The sequence below is a fragment of the Pleurodeles waltl genome, chromosome 11, assembly GCF_031143425.1.
Source record: "Pleurodeles waltl isolate 20211129_DDA chromosome 11, aPleWal1.hap1.20221129, whole genome shotgun sequence".
NCBI classification, from domain to species: Eukaryota; Metazoa; Chordata; class Amphibia; order Caudata; family Salamandridae; genus Pleurodeles; species Pleurodeles waltl.
The window spans coordinates 614,636,923-614,656,947 of record NC_090450.1 but is presented as its reverse complement, the minus strand read 5'-3'; the positions used below and the strand labels follow the sequence as shown (position 1 = coordinate 614,656,947).

General features: G+C 45.7%; 1 protein-coding gene across 1 annotated transcript in view; it reads right to left on the bottom strand.

Annotated features, from left to right (window-relative positions):
* GOLGA7 (golgin A7) overlaps positions 1-20,025 on the bottom strand; it is a 191,915-nt gene that overhangs the window by 55,803 nt on the left and 116,087 nt on the right. Inside the window, exons 4-5 of the mRNA XM_069214119.1 lie at positions 2,919-3,020; positions 1,732-1,795 (exon numbers count right to left, since the gene is read on the bottom strand). Of these exons, the coding sequence (XP_069070220.1) occupies positions 1,748-1,795; positions 2,919-3,020 (150 nt within the window). The 3' untranslated portion in view covers positions 1,732-1,747. The remainder of the gene's footprint in view (positions 1-1,731; positions 1,796-2,918; positions 3,021-20,025) is intronic.

The following is a 20,025-nucleotide window of genomic DNA, read 5'->3' as shown; positions in this document are numbered from 1 at the left end:
GAAGCCGATGGGAATGAAGTCAAATGTGCTTGTGGGGACCTCTCTATGCTTCAGCTTCGCACTCCAGCACAGAGTATCCAGCAACGGATTTCAGGAAATTCCGGAAGAGCTCGTGGAGCAAATGCTTCAGCTGGATAAACAGGAAGCTTACAGGTGTGTCACATCTCCCATATCTGTTCTAAACAATCGGATGAGTTTGAGCTTACAACCCATCTAGGAAGGGATATTCAGGGGAGAGCTTGCTACGGATTGAGCCCTGAGGAGAGAGACCACCACAACCAGACCAAACTCCTGAAAGCCCAACTGCACTGCAGAAACCTGTGCCAAGTTCTCCTCCTGAAGGAAGTGGGCTGGGAGAACAGGCTGAGGATCGGGTTATGACCTCAAATGGAATGGCAATGGTGGACTTTCGAGCAAGCGAAAAATTGAAATGAGGGAAAAGGAGAGTTCCAGCACTTTCCAGTGCTTTTGCTTTTTGTGCCTACTGTACTTCTGAATAGAACCTGGATCTGTCCAAACACTAGGAAGGTCTGCCTACTACAGTTCATTCTGTGTTATGGTTTTGTGCTCACTAACTGGATGGTGCCTCACTGCTCAGCAGCCACCAACAAACACAACACACTAGTCAAACTTCACTGCAGTGGTGGAGTCTTCATCAAGAGGGGAACCTACCTTATAATGTTATTTTTTACCCCAAAATACTACGAAATCTACTGCGAGGCAGGACAGTCACCCCCTATGCAATAAGCAAGTATTATACTCTACTGTTTAAGATCAGCTCTACCCGCACTGGTGCTGGTAAGACTGCCTCAGAAGTAGAAGTAGCCTTCATGGGAAGATTTTCACGTTTACTATCACTATCTTAAATAAATACCATTTTGCATGGCATATGTAATGCCATTAATTTCGTAACCACGATTCTCATTTGCTATTTCGGTGTTTTGGTTTGTACATTCAATTATTTTGCTCAAGAATTTCACTTTCTTTTAACTCAAGTTAATCTTCACTGCTGCAGTCTATCTCCATACAATAAGGCCGTTTCCAAAATATTACATACTCCAGGGGAAGTAAAATAAAACCAGGTGCACCCAAGAAGCAGGCATGCGTCTCTGGATAGTGTCAATGCTTTTCGAATGTTTTTAGAATCAAATGAGTGTGATGGGTGGTGGGAGGGGTTGGGGGCTTGTGGTGCCCACTGTGGACCACCTAGAGACAAGGCTCCCAGTGGCAGTGCACAGACATTCAACGATTCAAGCAGTCTCTCCAGCCACCGACATACATAATCTGAATTTCAAAACCCTAAACAGTAGTTTACAGCAGTTAATATTGGACCACTATTATTGTATTACTATTACAAGCATTTGTATTTGTCCTTTTACCCTGTACAATCATTGTGTGTGTGTGTGTCAGAGTAGTCTCAAATTCTGCTGACAGGCATTCACCAGAATACGCTTTTATTATACACTTGCTTATCAAAAGGAGACCTGTGCCCAGTCACCGTACTGTACATACACATTACTTCAAAAACCTGAACTTAATCAGTGTGAGAAAATAGTGTCATCTGTTCTGCGTTACACCGCAACTGCAGATTCATAGAGGGGTTTGTAAAAGCCCCAAGATTACATGCAGTAGGTGGATACACAGCCCAGTGTATCACGACAGTGGAAGAAGTCACCTACGTACAGGAGCACGGCGCGGAATGGTGTGTTTTGAAAGAAAGTTAATATTTACCTTGGTCGCTGCAGATCTATCTTCCACCGCTCATACCTCTGTCTTCATAAATGGTGATTTCAATCTGGGTAGCACAGTTGTTAGGGAAACACCTCATGTAATGTGGAATAAAAAATAAAACAAAACAAGACGTACAATCCTGTGGAAATATGGAAGGCGGGATGTCAGTACAATCCACATTATCATTTTTTGTGTGGTTTTTGACACTACCTCACCCAACCATTATCCTTTACAGAAGATCTTCTCAAGTCAGCAATAAGGCATTAGGCACTTATCTATCCAAGATCTCAGGAAATAAGGAAAGATTCAGATTTTGCACGAACATCTACCATGTGAACAAACAACGCCTGTTGTAATAACTACCATAAAAAACATAAAAATGCGACTCTCCTTTCGTAGTGAGGACTGTAGAATATAGCCCAAAAAATCTGATAAAGAAGAGGGGAAAAAAAGTAACTGGCAAAGGCGAGGCCGTCGAGCGAGCAACAATTTGAATTTCTGTACAATCAATATGAGATGGCGTTTCAAAACATGGCGAGACAAAGAATGGAATGCTGTTAAAAAAAACAACAAAAAAAACACACAGGTCATGCTTGTATTAATGGGAAAAGGTATGCTTATCAGGAAAAGAGAAGCCGCGAATGCTTCAGATCAAAGATTAAGGAAACAACATCGAACTCTGTGTGAACTATAAACTCCGTAAAGTCATGCATGTGTGTCCGGAATACAAAATGGCATATCCCATATTTTGCTGTGGAAAACAGATTACATGAGAGGGTGCTGAACAATTAGAGTGGAAGAGACCGATTTGAAAGTGACGCACTGAAATATTAATTTGCAAAGCTAAGTGTGAGAGAACATTTTGATTACAAAAAGCACGATATTGGAACACAGGGGAAAAAAAAGTAGATACTGAAAAACCCGGTTATACTTGGTTCACAATATTTTATGGTTGCATTCATGTTTACAGTTGAGAAAAAATTCAAATATCATGCCTATACTCAAAGAGCCTTCGACAGTTGGCCCTGTTTTCAAGGGTAAATGTTTCCCACTTGTTATTGTATTGAGACAGTGGATACAGATTCAATGAACAAAGGAAAATCGGAAAATCTTAATCGAGTGCAGATTTACCCAGAAGGTTGTGAGCATTCAAACCAACCCCCCCCCCCCCAAAAAAAAAAGGATACAACTCTTAATCCTCTTTCAATTGGGTCTGTTATAAGCAGGCCTTGAGGGGCGTAGATCTTTTCATTTTGTTCTTGTATATATTTGATGATCTTCTTCAGAACCTATATGACATCAAGAAACGAAAATAATTAAAATCGTTATTAGTGCACTTGATTCAAGTCAATGACTTTCAGTGAGACGTTTAATTCATTGGCATTCACATGTATCCATAACAAGCATTTGCAATCAAATGGGTCTCGCATTTGCTCGAGCTAGAGCTATTGGTGTTGTAAATTCATAACTGGACTTTTTTTGACACCTAAATTGGTCAATCTTGCCTCATAATTTGGTCTTTTTCTGCCACATAATTCCAGAGGCCCTGCATATAACCAAAGCACTTCCATTTACCTTCTTTCTCTATCTACACCCAAATATGAAAATGTCGCCATTATGCATCCTAATTTAAATCTGCCATGCTGATTCCCATAAAATACCACTTTCACCACCCCACCAGCAGAGTTGCTAGCTGGCTAACAATTTCCAAATCAAGACAGCCATGGATGAGTATAGAGAGAAATAAACAAGAAAGGTCACCTAAACATATCAAGACTGTTCAAACAGTCATATTGTAATAAGGATGTTAAATTGGCCTGAATAATGGTCATAATTGCAATAAGGAGAGATTAATAAAACATATACAAGTATCATATAATCCCAAAAAGAACCTTTATCTGAAATAAACGTTTGGCATTAGACTGTAATGCTCAGAACAGCTCCTAGAGGACAACAAAATAAAAATAGCATTTGTAAAAACATGGTCATGTTCCAAATAGTTAGCCCCTACAGGGCATAATCACATGAAAAAATGACTGAAATTGTTGCAGCACAGCCATATATTTAGCCTCTAGAAGGCATAGTGCATTACACACTTTCAGGGCTAGCAGTGACATTACAAACAATACCCTTTAAATACAAACTACTCTCCGCTGTAAAACAAAAGTTCCAGCCATGAGAGAGGTTAAAATGACACTGAATGAAGGGAGGGGTTATTATTTTGGGGTCACCACTAACCTAGTGTGTGGACCCAGAGATGATCTAGACAGAAAGAGCAGGTTGTGGTGAACGTTTTGAAGGTGGTCCATTGTTCTAGGACCACCACAGGCTGAGTTATGAGCACAAATGTGTTGTAATAGAATGACTTGCAAAGACTTGCAAAGCATTACGGGACAAAGGAGGGTAGAATGCGGACGGTAATGCTCAGAACAGCCCCTAGAGGACATCACAGTAAAAATATAATTTGTAAGAAACCGTAGTAACCATACAGTCAGGCCCCAGAAAACATAACCACATGAAAATAGAATGGCATAAAGTAATAAAATACAACTATATATTTAGCAGAGCAGATTACACATTTGTACTCTTAGCAGGTGTACTGTAATTCTAAGGCCCTTAGAAACACAAACCACTCTCAACTGTAAAACAAAAGTTCCAGCCGCTAGAGAGCATAAAAATAGACTGAATGGTGGGTGGGGTTATTATTTTGGAGTCCCCACTATCCGAGTGTGGGAACCGACAGATGACCTAAACAGAAATAACGTGTCAGGCTGAACGCTTTGGTGGTGGTCCCATTGTCCCAAATGTTTTGAAAAAGAATGCTTGCTAAGCATTACGGAGGGACTTTTCTCCAAGTGCAGTGAGCATTGTAGTATCAGCTCTTCTGCTGTGCAGAGAAAGCCGCATTGCGGATTTCTCTGTTTTTTAGTAAAGCATTTATTAATTATAAGTGTTTTTGGGAAAGCTATGGAGTGTGAAGGGAAGAGCCAAAAGAAATTACTTTGATTAGGTAACACAGTTAAGTGTTAGGAGCGCTCCAATACCGCAGATAGAGTTTGTACTCTGGGTGCTGCTGCCATTGTGAGGCCATGCGTACTATAGAGCATAAAGGGGAGAGACAAAAGTAAAAATAGTTCATGCATTTTGAAGAATATCAGCAATCGTGCAATTATCCATGTCACAGGTTCAGTCTGCAAGGCGGTAACAAAACCGTCCCAAGGCGGCACAAAAGTAAAGCAATTACAAATGACATCAAGGGATTTTTGAAAGGTAAGCCTATGAACGAGTGAAAGTGATGGGCGTGGTTAAAAGCCAACAATACTTTACAGCGGGTCAAAGCACTTGCGCGCCTGACCTAAAAACACACTATTATTATTATTATACTATATATTGGTTGAATAATGTGAAGTGATGTATTAACAATCACTCGGAGAACACTTACCCACTTTCTTCCACTGTTGTTGGATATTTAGTGTAAGCACAAACTACATCAACTTCAAGACATCTTCAAGCACCACCTCTGCCAAATGAGGCAATGATATACCCAGAACAAATTCTGGATTATACAAGAAACACCATCCCCCATTACCTTCTAGGCTGAGGCAATCACCCCAATGCAGTACAGTCTAATGTACCACGATTTATCAACTGCCCCTCACTGTTGGTTGGTTAGCTCTTTAAAGTATTTCTGGTGTAAAGGATAAACATATAAATAAATAAAAGATAAAGCGCTATTATGTGGTGTTGGAAGCTGGCTCTGTATATACTATCTCAAAGTGAGAGATAATGTGCACAGAATCCAGGGATTCCCCTTAGAGGTTGATAGTGGCAATAATAGATAATACTAATGCTCTATTTGTGGTAGTGGGGTCGAGCAGTTAGGCTTATCAGAGGGTAGTGTTAAGCATTTGTTGTACACACGCAGGCAATAAATGAGAACACAACTCAAAGACTTAACTCCAAGGTAATAGGTTTTTATATAGAAAAATATTATTTTCTTAATTTATTTTAGAACCACAAGATTCAGAATTCAAGTAAGTACATAAATTGTAAGGTACTTGGCATAGGTAAATGTAGAACTTTGAATGAAAATAGTAATGTACACAGTTTAGCATAAAATGGCAATAAGCTATTTTAAAAGTGGACACTGCAAAATTCAACAGTTCCTGGGGAGGTAAATAAAGGTTAGATTGTCAGGTAAATAAAGCACTTACAAGTTCTGTCTCCGGGGCATAGGCAGCTCACCATCGGGGGTTCAAGTCAACACCAAACACCCAGCAACAGCAACACAGGGCCAGTCAGGTGCAGAGGTCAAAGAGGGGCCCAAATAACATAGGCGCCTATGGAGACTAGGGGTGCTCTGGTTCCAGTCTGCTAGCAGTTAAGTTCCTGCGTCCTCGGGGAGCAGACCAGGGGAGCCTTGTAGAGCACTGGGGGGGTCCCAAACAGGCGCACAAAATAAACCCTCAGCGGCACAGGGGCCGGGTGCACTGTGCAAACAAGGCGTTGCGTTTGGTATTGGAATCAATGGAGGGACCCGGGGGTCACTCTGGCGATGCAGGCAGGGCACGGGGGGCTTCTCAGGCCAGCCAGTGACTGGGCAAAGATGAGGGCCGCCTGCTGTCACTTCTGTACCGGTAGTTGGTTCCTCTCAGGCCTGGGGGCTGCGGGTGCTTCTTCCAGGCATCGGGTTCTCTGTTAACAGGCAGTAGTGATCAGGGGATCCTCTGGATTCTCTCTGCAGGCATCGTCATGGGGGTGCAGGGAGGTCGTCTCAGGGTGGACACGTCATTGGAGTCACCTGAGGGTCCTATCTGCGGTGTTGGTTTCTCTGGACACGGGCCAGAGGCATCGGACTCAGAATGTTGGGGACTCACGCTTCAGGAGTGAGGTGGGAGTCCCTTTAAAGATGGTTTCTTCTTTGTTGCTTTGGGCAGAGCCGCTGTCCACGGTAGTTCCTTGGTCCTTGGGGTTTGCAGGGCAGTCCTCTGAGTTGGCAGAGGTCGCTGGTCCCGCTGGATACGTCCCCGTTGCAGGTTCTTTGAATCTAGAGACAGGCCGGAAGGGCTGTGGGCAAAGCAGTTGTCGTCTCCTTCTTCTCTGTGGGGTTTTCAGGTCAGCAGTCCTTCTTCTTGTTAGGTTGTCGGAAACTGAATACTAAATTTAGCGGTGTGTTAGGGCTGGAGAGCAGTAGCCAATGGCTATTGTCCCTGATGGTGGCTACACCCTCCTTGTACATCCTCCCTTTGGGGAGGGGGCACATCCCTATTTCTATTGGGCTAAATACTACAAACAAGATGGAGGATTTTCCAAGGAGGGGGTGGCTTCAGCTCTGGTCACCTTAGGGGTGGACCTGGCTGAGGGGGGGGGGGGGGGGGGGTAACCTTGTTTTTCCTCATTATCTCCCCAGACTTGCCGCCAAAAGTGGGGGCTGTGTCCAGGGGGTGGGCATCTCCAGTAGCTGGAGTGCCCTGGGGCATTGTAACACGAAGCCTGAGCTTTGAGGCTCACTGCTAGGCAGGGGGAGGTGTGAAGCACCTCTACCCAGTGCAGGCTTTGTTTCTGGCCTCAGAGAGCTAAAAGGCTTTCTCCTCAGGGGGTCAGAAACTTGTCTCTCAGTGTCAGGCTGGCACAGACCAGTCAGTCCTGCACTGAAGGATTGGGTAAAATACAGGTGGCATCTCTAAGATGCCTCCTGTGTGCATTTTAAAAAATAAATAAATCCAGCACTGGCATCAGTGTTTGTTTATTATTCAGAGAAGTTTGATACCAAACGTCCCAGTGTTTAGTGTTGTCATTATGGAACTGTGGAGTTTGTTTTGACAAACTCCCAGACCATATACTTAATATGGCCACACTGTACTTACAGTGTCTAAGGATGGACTTAGACACTGTAGGGGCATATTGCTCATGCAGCTATGCCCTCCCCTGTGATATAGTGCACACTGCCTTAGGGATTTAAGGCCTGCTAAAAGAGTGACTTACCTATGCCATAGGCAGTATTTTGTGTGCATGGCATCCTGAGGGGGATGCCATGTCAACTGTCTTTCTCCCCATCAACATACACAATTGGCAATGGCAGTTTGCATGTGTTAGGTGAGTGTCCTTTAGGGTGGCACCACACATGCTGCAGTCCTTCGGGACCTTCCCTAGTCACAGGGCCCTTGGTACCACTGATACTTTTTACATGGGACTTATCTGTGTGCCAGGGGTGCGCCAATTGTGGAAACAATGGTACATTTTTTAGTGAAAGAACACTGGTGTTGGGGCCTGGTTAGCAGGGTCCCAGCACACTCTCAGTCAAGTCAGCATCAATAGCAGGCAAAAGGTGGGGGGTAACTGCAACAAGGAGCCATTTGCCTACATGTGGTATTCTAGCCAAAGTTTGCATGTAGTTAACTAGGTTGCAACATCATAGTTCCATGAGGCCTGATATCTCTAAAATCATGAGCATCTCAGATAACTAGAATCTCCAGACTAAAATGGCACACGGATGCAGTCATAAAGAGCACATTATTTTGATACTACGCTATAAGGTGGGTTTTGGTGCATATACTGACAGGAAATCTGCATTTTGATCACTACCGAGCCTATCATGACGATCTGTAAGCAATGTGTGTATTTTTCAAGTGATAATCCACATTTAGTGTTAAACATTTTACACCAAACCCTCACCAGAGTAGCCTAACACAAAATGATGCAGCCCTCCTAAAGAATTCCTTCAATTGGGGTTGGGGGGTTGGGAGAGGGGCCTGAAGGGTAGCCCTCCCTCCCGCTACATTGCAGGGAACTGTTTGGCAAAGCAAGAGTGGCTTTCCCAAGTGTTTATTTCTTATTCCATCTCATTGCACGCATTCTGCAGGCATTGAATGGCATGGCTTACAGAGTGAGGGGGTCCCTCACCAAAACAAGAAACCACAGACATCCCCACCCTCCCCAGCCCTGCAGTGGCCTTGGTTATGCCCCAACCTCACCACCACCAGATCCAACCACACCAAGTTTAGAAAGTAAATGGTAACTAAAGGTGAAGATGGTATCAAAGCAAACTTACAGGGGTTAAGTTGAAGGCATGTGACAATGTACTCAGGATACATTTTGTAGAAGCAACATGACTGGATGTATATGCTAGCAGTTTCCTAATCTGTAACAGTATGTTGAAAGTCCCCCTACCCCCACAGTACAGTCATAGCACACACACCCACCTCAACTTAGATATGCCTTAAAAAGCAGCTGAGACCTAAACATCATTCAACAACACTCCCTCCCTCCTATGCAACACAAACATATACATCACAGACATGTCAACATAGTAAGGTGTCCAGTAAATAGGGCAAACTTTCAACATAAGAGGCCACGCCCAGCACTGCACAGATATACCACTTACGCAGGTATCAGCATAACAGCAACAAAACTCAAATATACTATTAACACTCGCCACCCTACAATAATACACATCGAAACATAACTCACAAATTTCACCCAACGCACATATAATCTAGTACACTGATATCAGAACTCTGGAACATCAGTTAAAATTCACACACTGTCTAGGCAACACTTAAGCGTAATAACCCGGTTTCCACATAAACTTCAGGCTAGTTTTCTAGTCAAACACAACAAACCGATGATATCAACAATAAAAAAAACTGCAGAACCACCTTAGGCGAAGACCTTTTGCCCCACACTGGGATTACTTTCTCAGAGCTACCGACATCCATGACTGAAGTACAAGTTACTTACCTTCGGTAACGAAATATCTGGTAGAGACACATTCTAGTTGCAGATTCCTTACCTTAGAATTTCCCCCAGGCGTCAGACTGGATCCGGAGATTTTTCTTAGAGCAATACCCTTGCGTGTCGGTATGTGGCGTCGGTCGACTTCACAGGCATCGTAGGCGTCGTGGTCGCCGTGATGACATCAGGAGTAGTACATAGACGTCAGTTTCTTTTAACGACTTTCCACGCCAGATCGCAGAGCCGCTAAGAACACTGAGATTGGTGCACCAGAGCTAAGAACCTGAAAGGGGGAATCCCTGTCCCTAGAAAGTTCGCAAGCGGGGAGGAAGGGTGGACGGTAAGGAATCTGCAACTAGAATGTGTCTCTACCAGATATTTCGTTACCGAAGGTAAGTAACTTGTACATCTGATAGCGACTTCCAGTTGCAGATTCCTTACCTTAGAACAGATACCCAAGCAATGCCATCCTCGGTGGTGGGATGCGAGCTAAGATCATACTAGAAAGTCCTGCAGGACCGAACAACCAAAGTAGCCGTCCCGACGGACCGGACTATACAGGCAGTAATGCTTAGCAAACGTGTGCAGGGATGCCCACGTAGCTGCCTGACAGATATCCAGGACAGGAACACCCCGTGCTAACGCAGTGGATGCAGCAGTTGCTCTGGTAGAATGAGCCTGCAAGCCGTCAGGAGGCTGCTTTTTTGCCAAAGCGTAGCACATTTCGATGCAAAGAAGCACCCATTGAGAGATGGTATGCTTTTGCACCGCCTTCCCTTTCTTCGCACCCACATAGCCAACAAAGAGTTGATCGTCCACCAGGAAATATTTCGCATGATTGAGGTAGAACGCCAACGCTCTTTTTGGGTCCAGACGGTGGAGTCTCTCCTCCTCATGGGAAGGATGTGGGGGTGCATAGAAGGTAGGCGAAGTGATGGACTGGCCTACATGAAATGGTGTAAACACCTTAGGAAGGAAGGAAGCTCTAGTGCGTAACACCACTTTGTCAGGGTGCACAGACAAGTATGGAGGCTTTGAAGAAAGGGCCTGAAGCTCACTCACCCTGCGAGCAGAGGTGATAGTGATGAGAAAGACAGTTTTGAATGTGAGGAGCCGCAAGGGACAATTATGCGTTGGCTCAAAGGGGGTACACATCAAGTAAATAAGTACAAGATTAAGATCCCACTGAGGCATGATGAAGGGATTGGGAGGAAATAAGTGGGTGAGCCCTTTCAAGAACCTACTCACAAGAGGAGATTTAAAGACTGAGGGCTGGACAGGAAGCCTGAGAAAGGTGGAAGTGGCAGACCGATACCCTTTAAGGGTGCCCAATGCAGAGCCCTGCTGGGCTAAAGAAAGAATGAACAGAAGAACCTCTGAAGGAGGGGCAGAAAGGGGGTTAAAGGATTTGTTGGTGCACCATGCCACACATGTATTCCAACAACAGGCGTATACAGTTTTAGTCGATGGATGCCTGGCTGCCAAGATAACATTACAGACTTCGGGTGGAAGGGCAAATGCTGTCAACTGTTGCCGCACAATCTCAACGCATGAAGGCGGAGGTTGGACAGGTTCGGGTGGATGACCGTCCCCTGCTGCTGCAACAGAAGATTCGCCCGAAGAGGCAGTCTGAGCGGAGGATCGATGAACATGCTCAATAGCTCTGGATACCACACTCTTCGAGCCCAGTCAGGAGCAACCAAGATAACTTGGGCCCGGTAGTACTTGATTTTCCTGATAACTCTGGACAGAAGAGGGATAGGCGGGAAGGTGTAAAGGAGGCCGGAGTTCCACTCGAGACGAAAAGCATCTTTGAGCGAGTGCCGTCTTGGAAACTTCAACGCGCAAAATAGCTGACATGGCGAGTTCTCTGCGGAGGCAAACAGACTAACCAAGGCTCTTCCCACTTGAGAAAGAGACCGTGAGCCACCTCCGGATGGAGATGCCATTCGTGATCGTCAGTGCATCGGTGGCTGAGTTCGTCTGCTCTGGCGTGGAGAGAGCCCGCCAGATGTTGAACCATCAGGGTAATGCCCGGATGTTCCAGCCATGTCCAGAGGCGTAGTGCCTCCTGACAAAGGTTCCAGGACCCTACCCAGCCTTGTTTGTTGGAGTACCGCATGGCGGTAGTGTTATCCATGAACACCTGCACCACTTTCCCTTTGAGAGAGGGAAGGAATGCTTTCAACGCAAGTCTGATCACCCGGAGCTCTAGCAAATTTATGTGGAGTCCCGACTCTGCCCGAGACAAGAGGCCTCTGATCTCCACTTCTCCCATGTGGCCGCCCCACAAGCGACGCACCTGTCACTATAGAGAGATCTGGGTGGGGAAGGGAGAGGGATCTGCCACTGACCCAATCGGGATTCGAAAGCCACCACTGCAGGTCTTTCGCAGTCCCCTCCGAGATCTGGACCATGTTGGAGAGATTTCCCTGATGCTGGGCCCACTGGAACTTCAAGTCCCACTGCAGACCCCACATATGCCACCTGGCATGTGTTACTAGCAGGATGCAGGAGGCCAAGAGGCCCAGCACCGTCAGAGTCTGTCTCACCGAAACCCAAGACCAAGGATGAAAGATCGGAACATAGCCTGAATGTCTTGGACTCGCTTTTTGGGAGGATAAGCCCGAAACAGCACTGTGTCCAGAACAGCTCCGAGGAAAGGGAGCGTCTGAGAGGGAGTCAGGTGTGACTTGGGCATGTTTATAGTAAACCCCAGCTGGTGCAGGAGGTTCCGTAGTCTGAAGGTGGGAGACAACTGTCAGGGGCGAAGGCACCTTCAACAGCCAGTCGTCTAGGTAGGGGAAGACTGAGACCCCTAACCTGCGCAGATGAGCTGCAACCACCGACATCACTTTTGTGAACACCCAAGGGCCGAAAGGGAGCACGGTAAACTGAAAGTGCTTGTGACCTACCATGAATCGTAGGTAACGTCTGTGGGCAGGCAGGATGGGGATGTGGCAATAAGCGTCCTGCAAGTCCAACGCTACCATCCAGTCTCCTGGGTCCAAGGCAGACAGAACCTGAGCCAGGGTGAGTATTTTGAACTTCTCCTTCTTGAGGAAGTAGTTCAGGTCCCGAAGATCTAGGATAGGACGCAAGCCATTGTCCTCCTTTGGTATCAGAAAGTAGCGGGAATAACAACTACAACCTACCTCTGGCACAGGGACCTTTTCTATAGCTCCCTTGGCCAAGATAGCCGCGACTTCCTGGCGGAGAAGCACCAAATGACCCTCCGGAAGGTGATGGAAGGATGGTGGCATGTGTGGTGGTGCAGATTCAAAAGCGAGGGAGTAGCCCTTCCGAATTATCTGCACAACCCACCCGTCCATGGTGATATGTTGCCAGTGGGGCAGGTGATGGCGGATCCGGTCACCAACTGGGTGGGAGTGAGGGGACGGACTAGGAAGGTTTGGAGGCTGCAGCGGGGGCAGAGGTGGACTAGACAGACCTCTGGTTCCCTGTCCCACGGCCACCTGGGATTCCACGGTCACGCATAGGCTGTCCAGCATGCATGGCACGGTGGCTGGGTAGAAGACGCGTCAGGGAGCCACGAGGCCATGAAAGGGACGAAAAGCAGACTGGGGGGCGTGTGACGGAGGAAAGGCCAAGGGACCGAGCCGTAGCCCGGGAATCCTTGAATCTCTCCAAGGCTGAGTCTGCTTTGTCTCCGAAGAGACGGGTGCCATCAAAGGGCATGTCCATGAGCGAGAAGTCAGAAGTACGTAACCAGGCATGGCGCCGTAAGGCCACTGTCGTTGCAACCGTTCTGCCCAGAGAGTCGGTCGTATCCAGCCCACAACGGATAGTGAACTTTGCCGCGTCTCTCCCATCTTTTACTGCTTGGGAGACAATAGCACAGGCCTCCTCCGGTATCTGCAGCAGGACTTGCGCAACCGTATCCCACAGTGAGTGGGAATAATGGCCCAAAAGACATGCGCTGTTCACAGACCGCAGTGCGAGGCTGGAGGAAGAAAACAACTTCTTACCAAATTGTTCCAGCCTTGTGGATTCCGGATCCGGGAGTGCAGAAGGGAATGCGCCAAAAGAAGAGGAAGCCTGGATTACAAGACTCTCAGGTGTAGGATGTTGGGGCAGGAACTTTGGGTCGTTCGGCGCAGGTCGATGGCAGCGAGCGATAGTCCTGTTCACAGGAGCCCCTGTGTTGGGTTTGGACCATGTACCCAAAAGGACATCAGTGAGGGCCTCATTAAATAGGAGAAGGGGTTCTGACGTAGAAGCCCCAGGCTGAAGCACCTCAGTCAGGAGATTAGACCTGACTTCAAGAGTAGGTAGATCAAGGCCAAGGACCTCAGCTGCACTACTAACCACCATACTATAGGTAGCTCCTTCCGCCGTAGCCACGGTAGGAGGAGACAGCATGCCATCGTCAGGGGAAGTATCCAGACCACTGGTTTCGCCCAAGTCCTGCGCCCAGTCCACAGTAGTTCTTCCTGGTATTCATAAGGGTCCAGGGACCCCTCCAATTCCTCCCCGTATTCGTACCCATAGGAAAATGGGTGTGAATTCTACCTCCGGCAAATAGGGCCCACCAAAGTCGATTGCGGCGTCGGCCGACGCCACTCCGAGTCGTCGGGTATGGGAATTGGGTCGAAGTAAATAGTAGGCACTACCGACATCAGGAGCGTCGATAAATCGACCCGGCGCCAGGGAAGGTCTTGATTGTGCGACCGGCGGCTGTGCAGATGCGCGCACGGATCCGGAGGCGACCACGTGGCCGGGGCCAAAGCCGCCAGCGCGGAACCCAAAGACCCCTCAGCCAAACCCCTTGGGCCCGGAGGCGTAGTATCGGGGTCGGCACAGCCAAAGATGAGGCGCATGGCCTCGTAAAACTCTAAGTTGGGTGGGGGGCGCTCTGGGAAACTCGGGGAAGCGTGGAGTTGACCCAGACGTAGGCTCCGAGAACGGAGGCCTAGTGCATGGACGCTCGTCCCGTGTCGCGTTGACCGAGCGATGGGGTGAAGTCGGAGAGCGATGGGACTTCTCCGACTTCTTCTTCTTCTTACCTTGACCCGAGGACTTCGAAGAAGACGAGTGGTGATGACTCCGCGACCGATTTCGAGACCTTCCTCTCGAGCGAGACCGGGACCTACGCAGAGTCGAGTGCCGGGCCGCCATTAGCTTTAGGGACCGCTCCCTCAAAGCCTTCGGGTGCATTGCCAGACACTCGGAGCACGACTTCGGGTCGTGGTCGTGCTCGAGGCACCACAGGCAAACATGATGAGGATCTGTCACCGACATCATCCGATGGTAGTCCTCACAAGGTTTGAACCCGGTCTTTGGGAACATCCTCGACGCACCAAGGTCGCACCAAAAAAGCTTGACAAAACGGTCGAATTCGGCCCAAAAATATCCTCGGGGAGCTCTCTCCGGATCAGCGTGTGGCACGGACAGAAAAGAACTGACGTCACTGCGCGAGGACGGCGTCTATGTACTACTCCCGACATGATCATCACGGTGACCACGATGCCTACGGAGTCAACCGAGGCCACCTACCGATACGCAAGGGTATTGCTCGAAGAAAAATCTCCGGATCCAGTCTGACGCCTGGGGAAAATTCTAAGGTAAGGAATCTGCAACTAGAAGTCTCTATCAGATTTAGCAGGCTAGTTTAGAGCACAAATCTCAGCTTTCCAAAACATGACAAAATATGCATCATTATTTTTCAAGTTGTTCAACCCTTCCTGAAAGAGTCAGAGATTCTAAGTAAACTAATATTATAGGTATACGTACATATTATTCACTGCCCTACACAGGCTCTCGAGACATTTTGACACATACAGTTTTTGCTAGAGGACCTGCTGTGTACCTCTTTCTGTTTAAGTGTGATTTCCTTTTTTTGCAGTGTGGTGATCCTGTAAACTCCTCAAGGTGTGGACGTGGGGCAGAAATTCTCCAGACCTAGAAAAGTGGCAAGGAGCCAAGTGCTTAAACAGAGGCATGGCCACAACAAGAGATCTTTGCTGCAGGTTTCCGAGATCGCAGAGCCGCTGATTAATGTCCAAAAATCCCTTGAAGCATCTCTAGATCTATCAAAAATTTGCTCATGACAACTCAGGGGTGGGGGGTTCGGATAACACAACCTTAAAGTACCATTTTGAAAGCTTGCAACGAGGAGGAATAACAAATGGATACTTACTACCTTTACTTAGTGGTCAAGCAGCAGGTCTTTCAAAAGGGAAAGTCAATCAATGTTAGGCCGGTGCTGCAAAGACCTCAACAGTCAGAATGCAACAAACAGTATGCAGCTTCAGTGCACTGAGAGCAGCCTCCATATGCTGCTATACTGTCACCTAGTTTTCAGACTTAGCAGAGACTGTCTCTCCTCGAAAGTCTTCATGTTGAGTCTTCCAGTGGGCGTGAAACCACCGTAAAAAACTAGTCAGCCTCAACTCTCTATCGACTCTGTTTACACCAAAGGTAGGTTACAGCCATTTGTAATGTTCTTCTGAAAACTGCTCTTCCACATAAGTTTTTTTTTTTTAAACTTTACTCATCCATTTTGAAAAACAGAGGAGTAACACATCAACATTTGCCTCTGTACAAACAACATAATACATATAGTGCAACAGGACTCGTAAGCCTCATGTGCAGTACAACCCACTGAGCGTTCCAAACAGCCAATCTAACATATAGAGCTGGAATCACATACTTTCCTCAGTAGGTCTCAGTTTATCTTTAATAAGATACACTGAAAAGTCTGGGTATATATTTTTAGGTGTAGGTGTTTTTACTTACAAAAAGTGTAGAGTAAGTGTCTTCCATCTCATGTCATGTCTTTAAGCTAATCAGAATATTTCATAATCAGGCCTGAAGCCACCCCAAAAGGGTGGGGCTCTTTCCTATACTAGCAGTGCAGCAGAGGAACTGTTTTCTGATTTAAAGACTAGCCTCAAACAGTCCTAGCCTCAAACAGTCCTAGCAAGCACACTTGAGGTGACGATACAAAGGACACATCAGTTAACACCTTTCTAACATCCTGCAAAAACCCAATTGTTAGACATGGCATCTCTGGACTGGTCTCCCCTAATGTTTTTCCTCTATTTCCCAGGTTGTTGATGTTTGCTGGACTCTGTTTTGGTTACTCTGGGCAGTTTGTCACTGCTATCCAGTGATAACGTGCAGGTGGCAGGTACAAAATGTGTATGCAATTGGTTCATCCATGATTGGCACATTTAATTTACTGTTAAGTCCCTAGTACAGTGCTCAGGGCCTGTAAATCAAATGCTAGTGGGCCTGTAGCACTGGTTGTGCCACCCACCTTAGTAGCTTGGTAAACATGGTTCAGACCTGCCACTGCAGTGTCTGTGTGTGCAGTTTTAAACTGCCAATTCGACTTGGCAAGTGTACCCACTTGCCATGTCTAAACCTTCCCTTTTCTTACATGTAAGACACCCCTAAGGTGTCAAATGCACATATTTGCAGATACTTACAAATGCATTTACAAAGGAGTTTTGACACGGAGAGCCGGAGTGAAAAATCAATGACCAAAGGTCTGTTTATTTTTGCTGCAGCAAAGAGGACAGGTTTACCACTGGCATCCCAGGCCCGAAGTAAAGTGTGCTGACATAAAGCGTTTAACAGTGATATTTATACTCATACATCAAAGGATACATAAAATGTGTAACTAATGATATACGTCATACAGATATTTTTAAGGAGTTAATCAGTATCCACACACTTGTTCCATTCCCAGCCTTGTCCTTGCCTCCCTTCTGCAGCTGCCTGACTCCCCACATTCTTGAGACCCTTCAAAGGATTACGTTGTTCAAAGGTATAGATATCAGCCTTTCCCTCCCCAAAATACCACAGCCGAGGTCAGTTAGTTATTTGAACACACAATTATAATGAATACAGTGCCCCAGTTAGGGAAAGAAACCAGCTGCAAGCCCATGGCGTGGAACCAGGCTTATTTTACCTAAACAAATATACATAAGATAACATATGTGATAGACAGTGCGTTCAGAGACAACAAAAGCTCAAACTTACACGTGTAAAAGAAACGAAGCAATTCAAAATGAATTCTAACAATCGACCCTTTTTGAGTTTTTTTTCTTCTGAACATAATAAACGTTTGAATAGTTCTAAATTTCCTCATATATGTTGAATTTTACTCCCACTTCATTGAAATTTGCATTCATGGGGACATAAACAACCGATGGGTATGAGCAACCAGTATCTGCAGTGAGGACAGTGGGGTCAATAGCCATTAGGGAAGTTATCTCTTCTCTCTGCATCATAGCTCGATTGGTTTCTAGTATTTTCACTGGCGGAAGTTTACACAATTTTAAACAGGAACAGAGAGCAGGTAAGCACTGCACTAATAAACAACTTAATACAATAGCTATTATTATAAAAAGTATGTCTTTAAACAACCAGCCCCACCCCCCAAACCAAGACCATAACCATGATAAACTCCAATCGCCTCCTTCATATTGGCCCCCCTTTTCAAATACCTGTACTGCTTCTTTTATTTTCCCAATATCCAATTCTATCTCTGATGACTTGTTGACGAAATAACAGCACTTTTGCTGGTACTGATGTTGGATTAAAACACATACTCCTCCTTGTTGTACTGTAATCAAGTCTAGGGCAAGCCGATTTTGTATCGCCAATTGGGCTGCAGAGTTTATCTCTACCTGTATACTTCCTATGGCCTCTCTGGTGGCATTAAATGCAATGGCTAATTCAGCTGACATATTCATCATTGCCAGTTGCAAATCGAAAATTCCAAATCCGGGAATAAGAACATGTAATACTTGAAATACCCAGTTCTTTCGCTCCTCCAGTATGGGTGTCCCTCGTTTGTACCTATGTGCAAAACTCCCCATGTTAAGGGGCTGGGAAGATGATATATTTGATATCACAGTAATGTTGGGTGCCAAATATGCCAGTGAACATATCCCTTCCCAGTTTAGAGGCAGTACTTTATATGCAGTTCTTCCACATACGAAGTACATGCCTCCCTGGATTTGTGAATTTATAATGCTGTATTTTATTCGAGGCAATCCTACACCCTCTGGGGTGTTATGCTCAGAATTATTGCAATATTTGTAATCTTCCCAGATTGTATTTAGCAATGATACATTTGCCCAGGGTGCAACATATGAACATCTAGCCGTCCAGAGGGGGCCAAGGAAAACCCGGGACAATATTACAGGTGAATTTTTCCCATTTCTATCTTGTTCTCTGGAGGGATCATATAACAATCCTTCTGGATCTACTAGAATCTCATTTTCTCCCACAGTCAGGTTCCAATAATTCACAGTGTAATTTTGATGAGTCCCATTAATTAACGCTGTCCAATTTCTGTCTATTTTCTCCTCTCCTTCAAGATCCCAATTCCCTGTTTTTATATCAAATAACAAAGTGTAAACACACTGTTCAGGAGGGATCTTTCCCATGTATTTTGCCTCTGGGTTTTGCCCATAAAAATAGGTACCAAAACATATGGGAAACATTTTAAGTGTGGCATTCTCTCCAGGCATCGGGGAGAGCTTGTATTCTGCCTGGGTATTAGGGAGCACCGCACACCTAGGGTACCATTGATATTCTTGTTGGTCACATCTCCAAGTGGTATTTGGTACAAGACACACTTCCCCTCTTTCATATTCGCTTGGTGATACTGGTACTTCATAAAGGCCTATAGGATCCTCGGGGTGTCTAGACAAGTGCCGGCAAATCCAACAGTCAGTGAGACTTAATGTCTCCGCTAATTTTCCATGAACCTTTATCAATGGATGTAAGGTAGGATTTTGCAACAATGATGCAACACCACTGGACATTATACATATTAACATAAGGGTCACTAGGTACTTCATTATGGTTTTGTAGAAATAGTTATAAGGCCACTCTTCCCTATTCTCTAGAGGGATATTTGTCCTGCCAAATGGATATATCTTCATAATTTTATTGTGCTCTTCTCCTTGGTCCTACAACTTTTCTATGATACCGTTTTACTCGTCTCAACCGCCTACGCGTGTTCAAAAATATACTCACACAATTACCAAATATGTAAATGCAAAATATTGATATCACTATACTAATAATCATATACGTATAGATACAAATAAGTAAATTTTTCCTTCAATGTTCACACCCACTAGGGTTCAGCACCGCCGTGCTTTACACTCTAGCAGTTAGGCTGCACTGGTTGGTCCAGGACAATAGAGGTTGGCTTGATCCTAGGTCCCTTAGCTTCTCCTTTTCAAGTTTTAACTCCTGGTGAGTCTCAACTCCCAGTGAGTAAGTCGCAATACTTCAAAGTTAGTCTTCAGTATAGTTTGTCAGTTTCGTTCAGTGTCTCAGCAAAATGAGGGCGGAGGCCAGCAATTTTCAACCAGATTAGTGATGTGCTTGGGTATTAAACAGAAAAAGGGCACCTTTCTTTTTTTTTTTTTACCGCTGGGACTACAAACCGCACCAACCCTAATGGCTGGCCGCTTCCGTAGAACTGGTACTTGGTTTTTTTTTTTTTCTTTCTCGCCAGTCACAGAACTGTTAACTCCATTTACCCACTGATTGAATAGCGTTGCACAA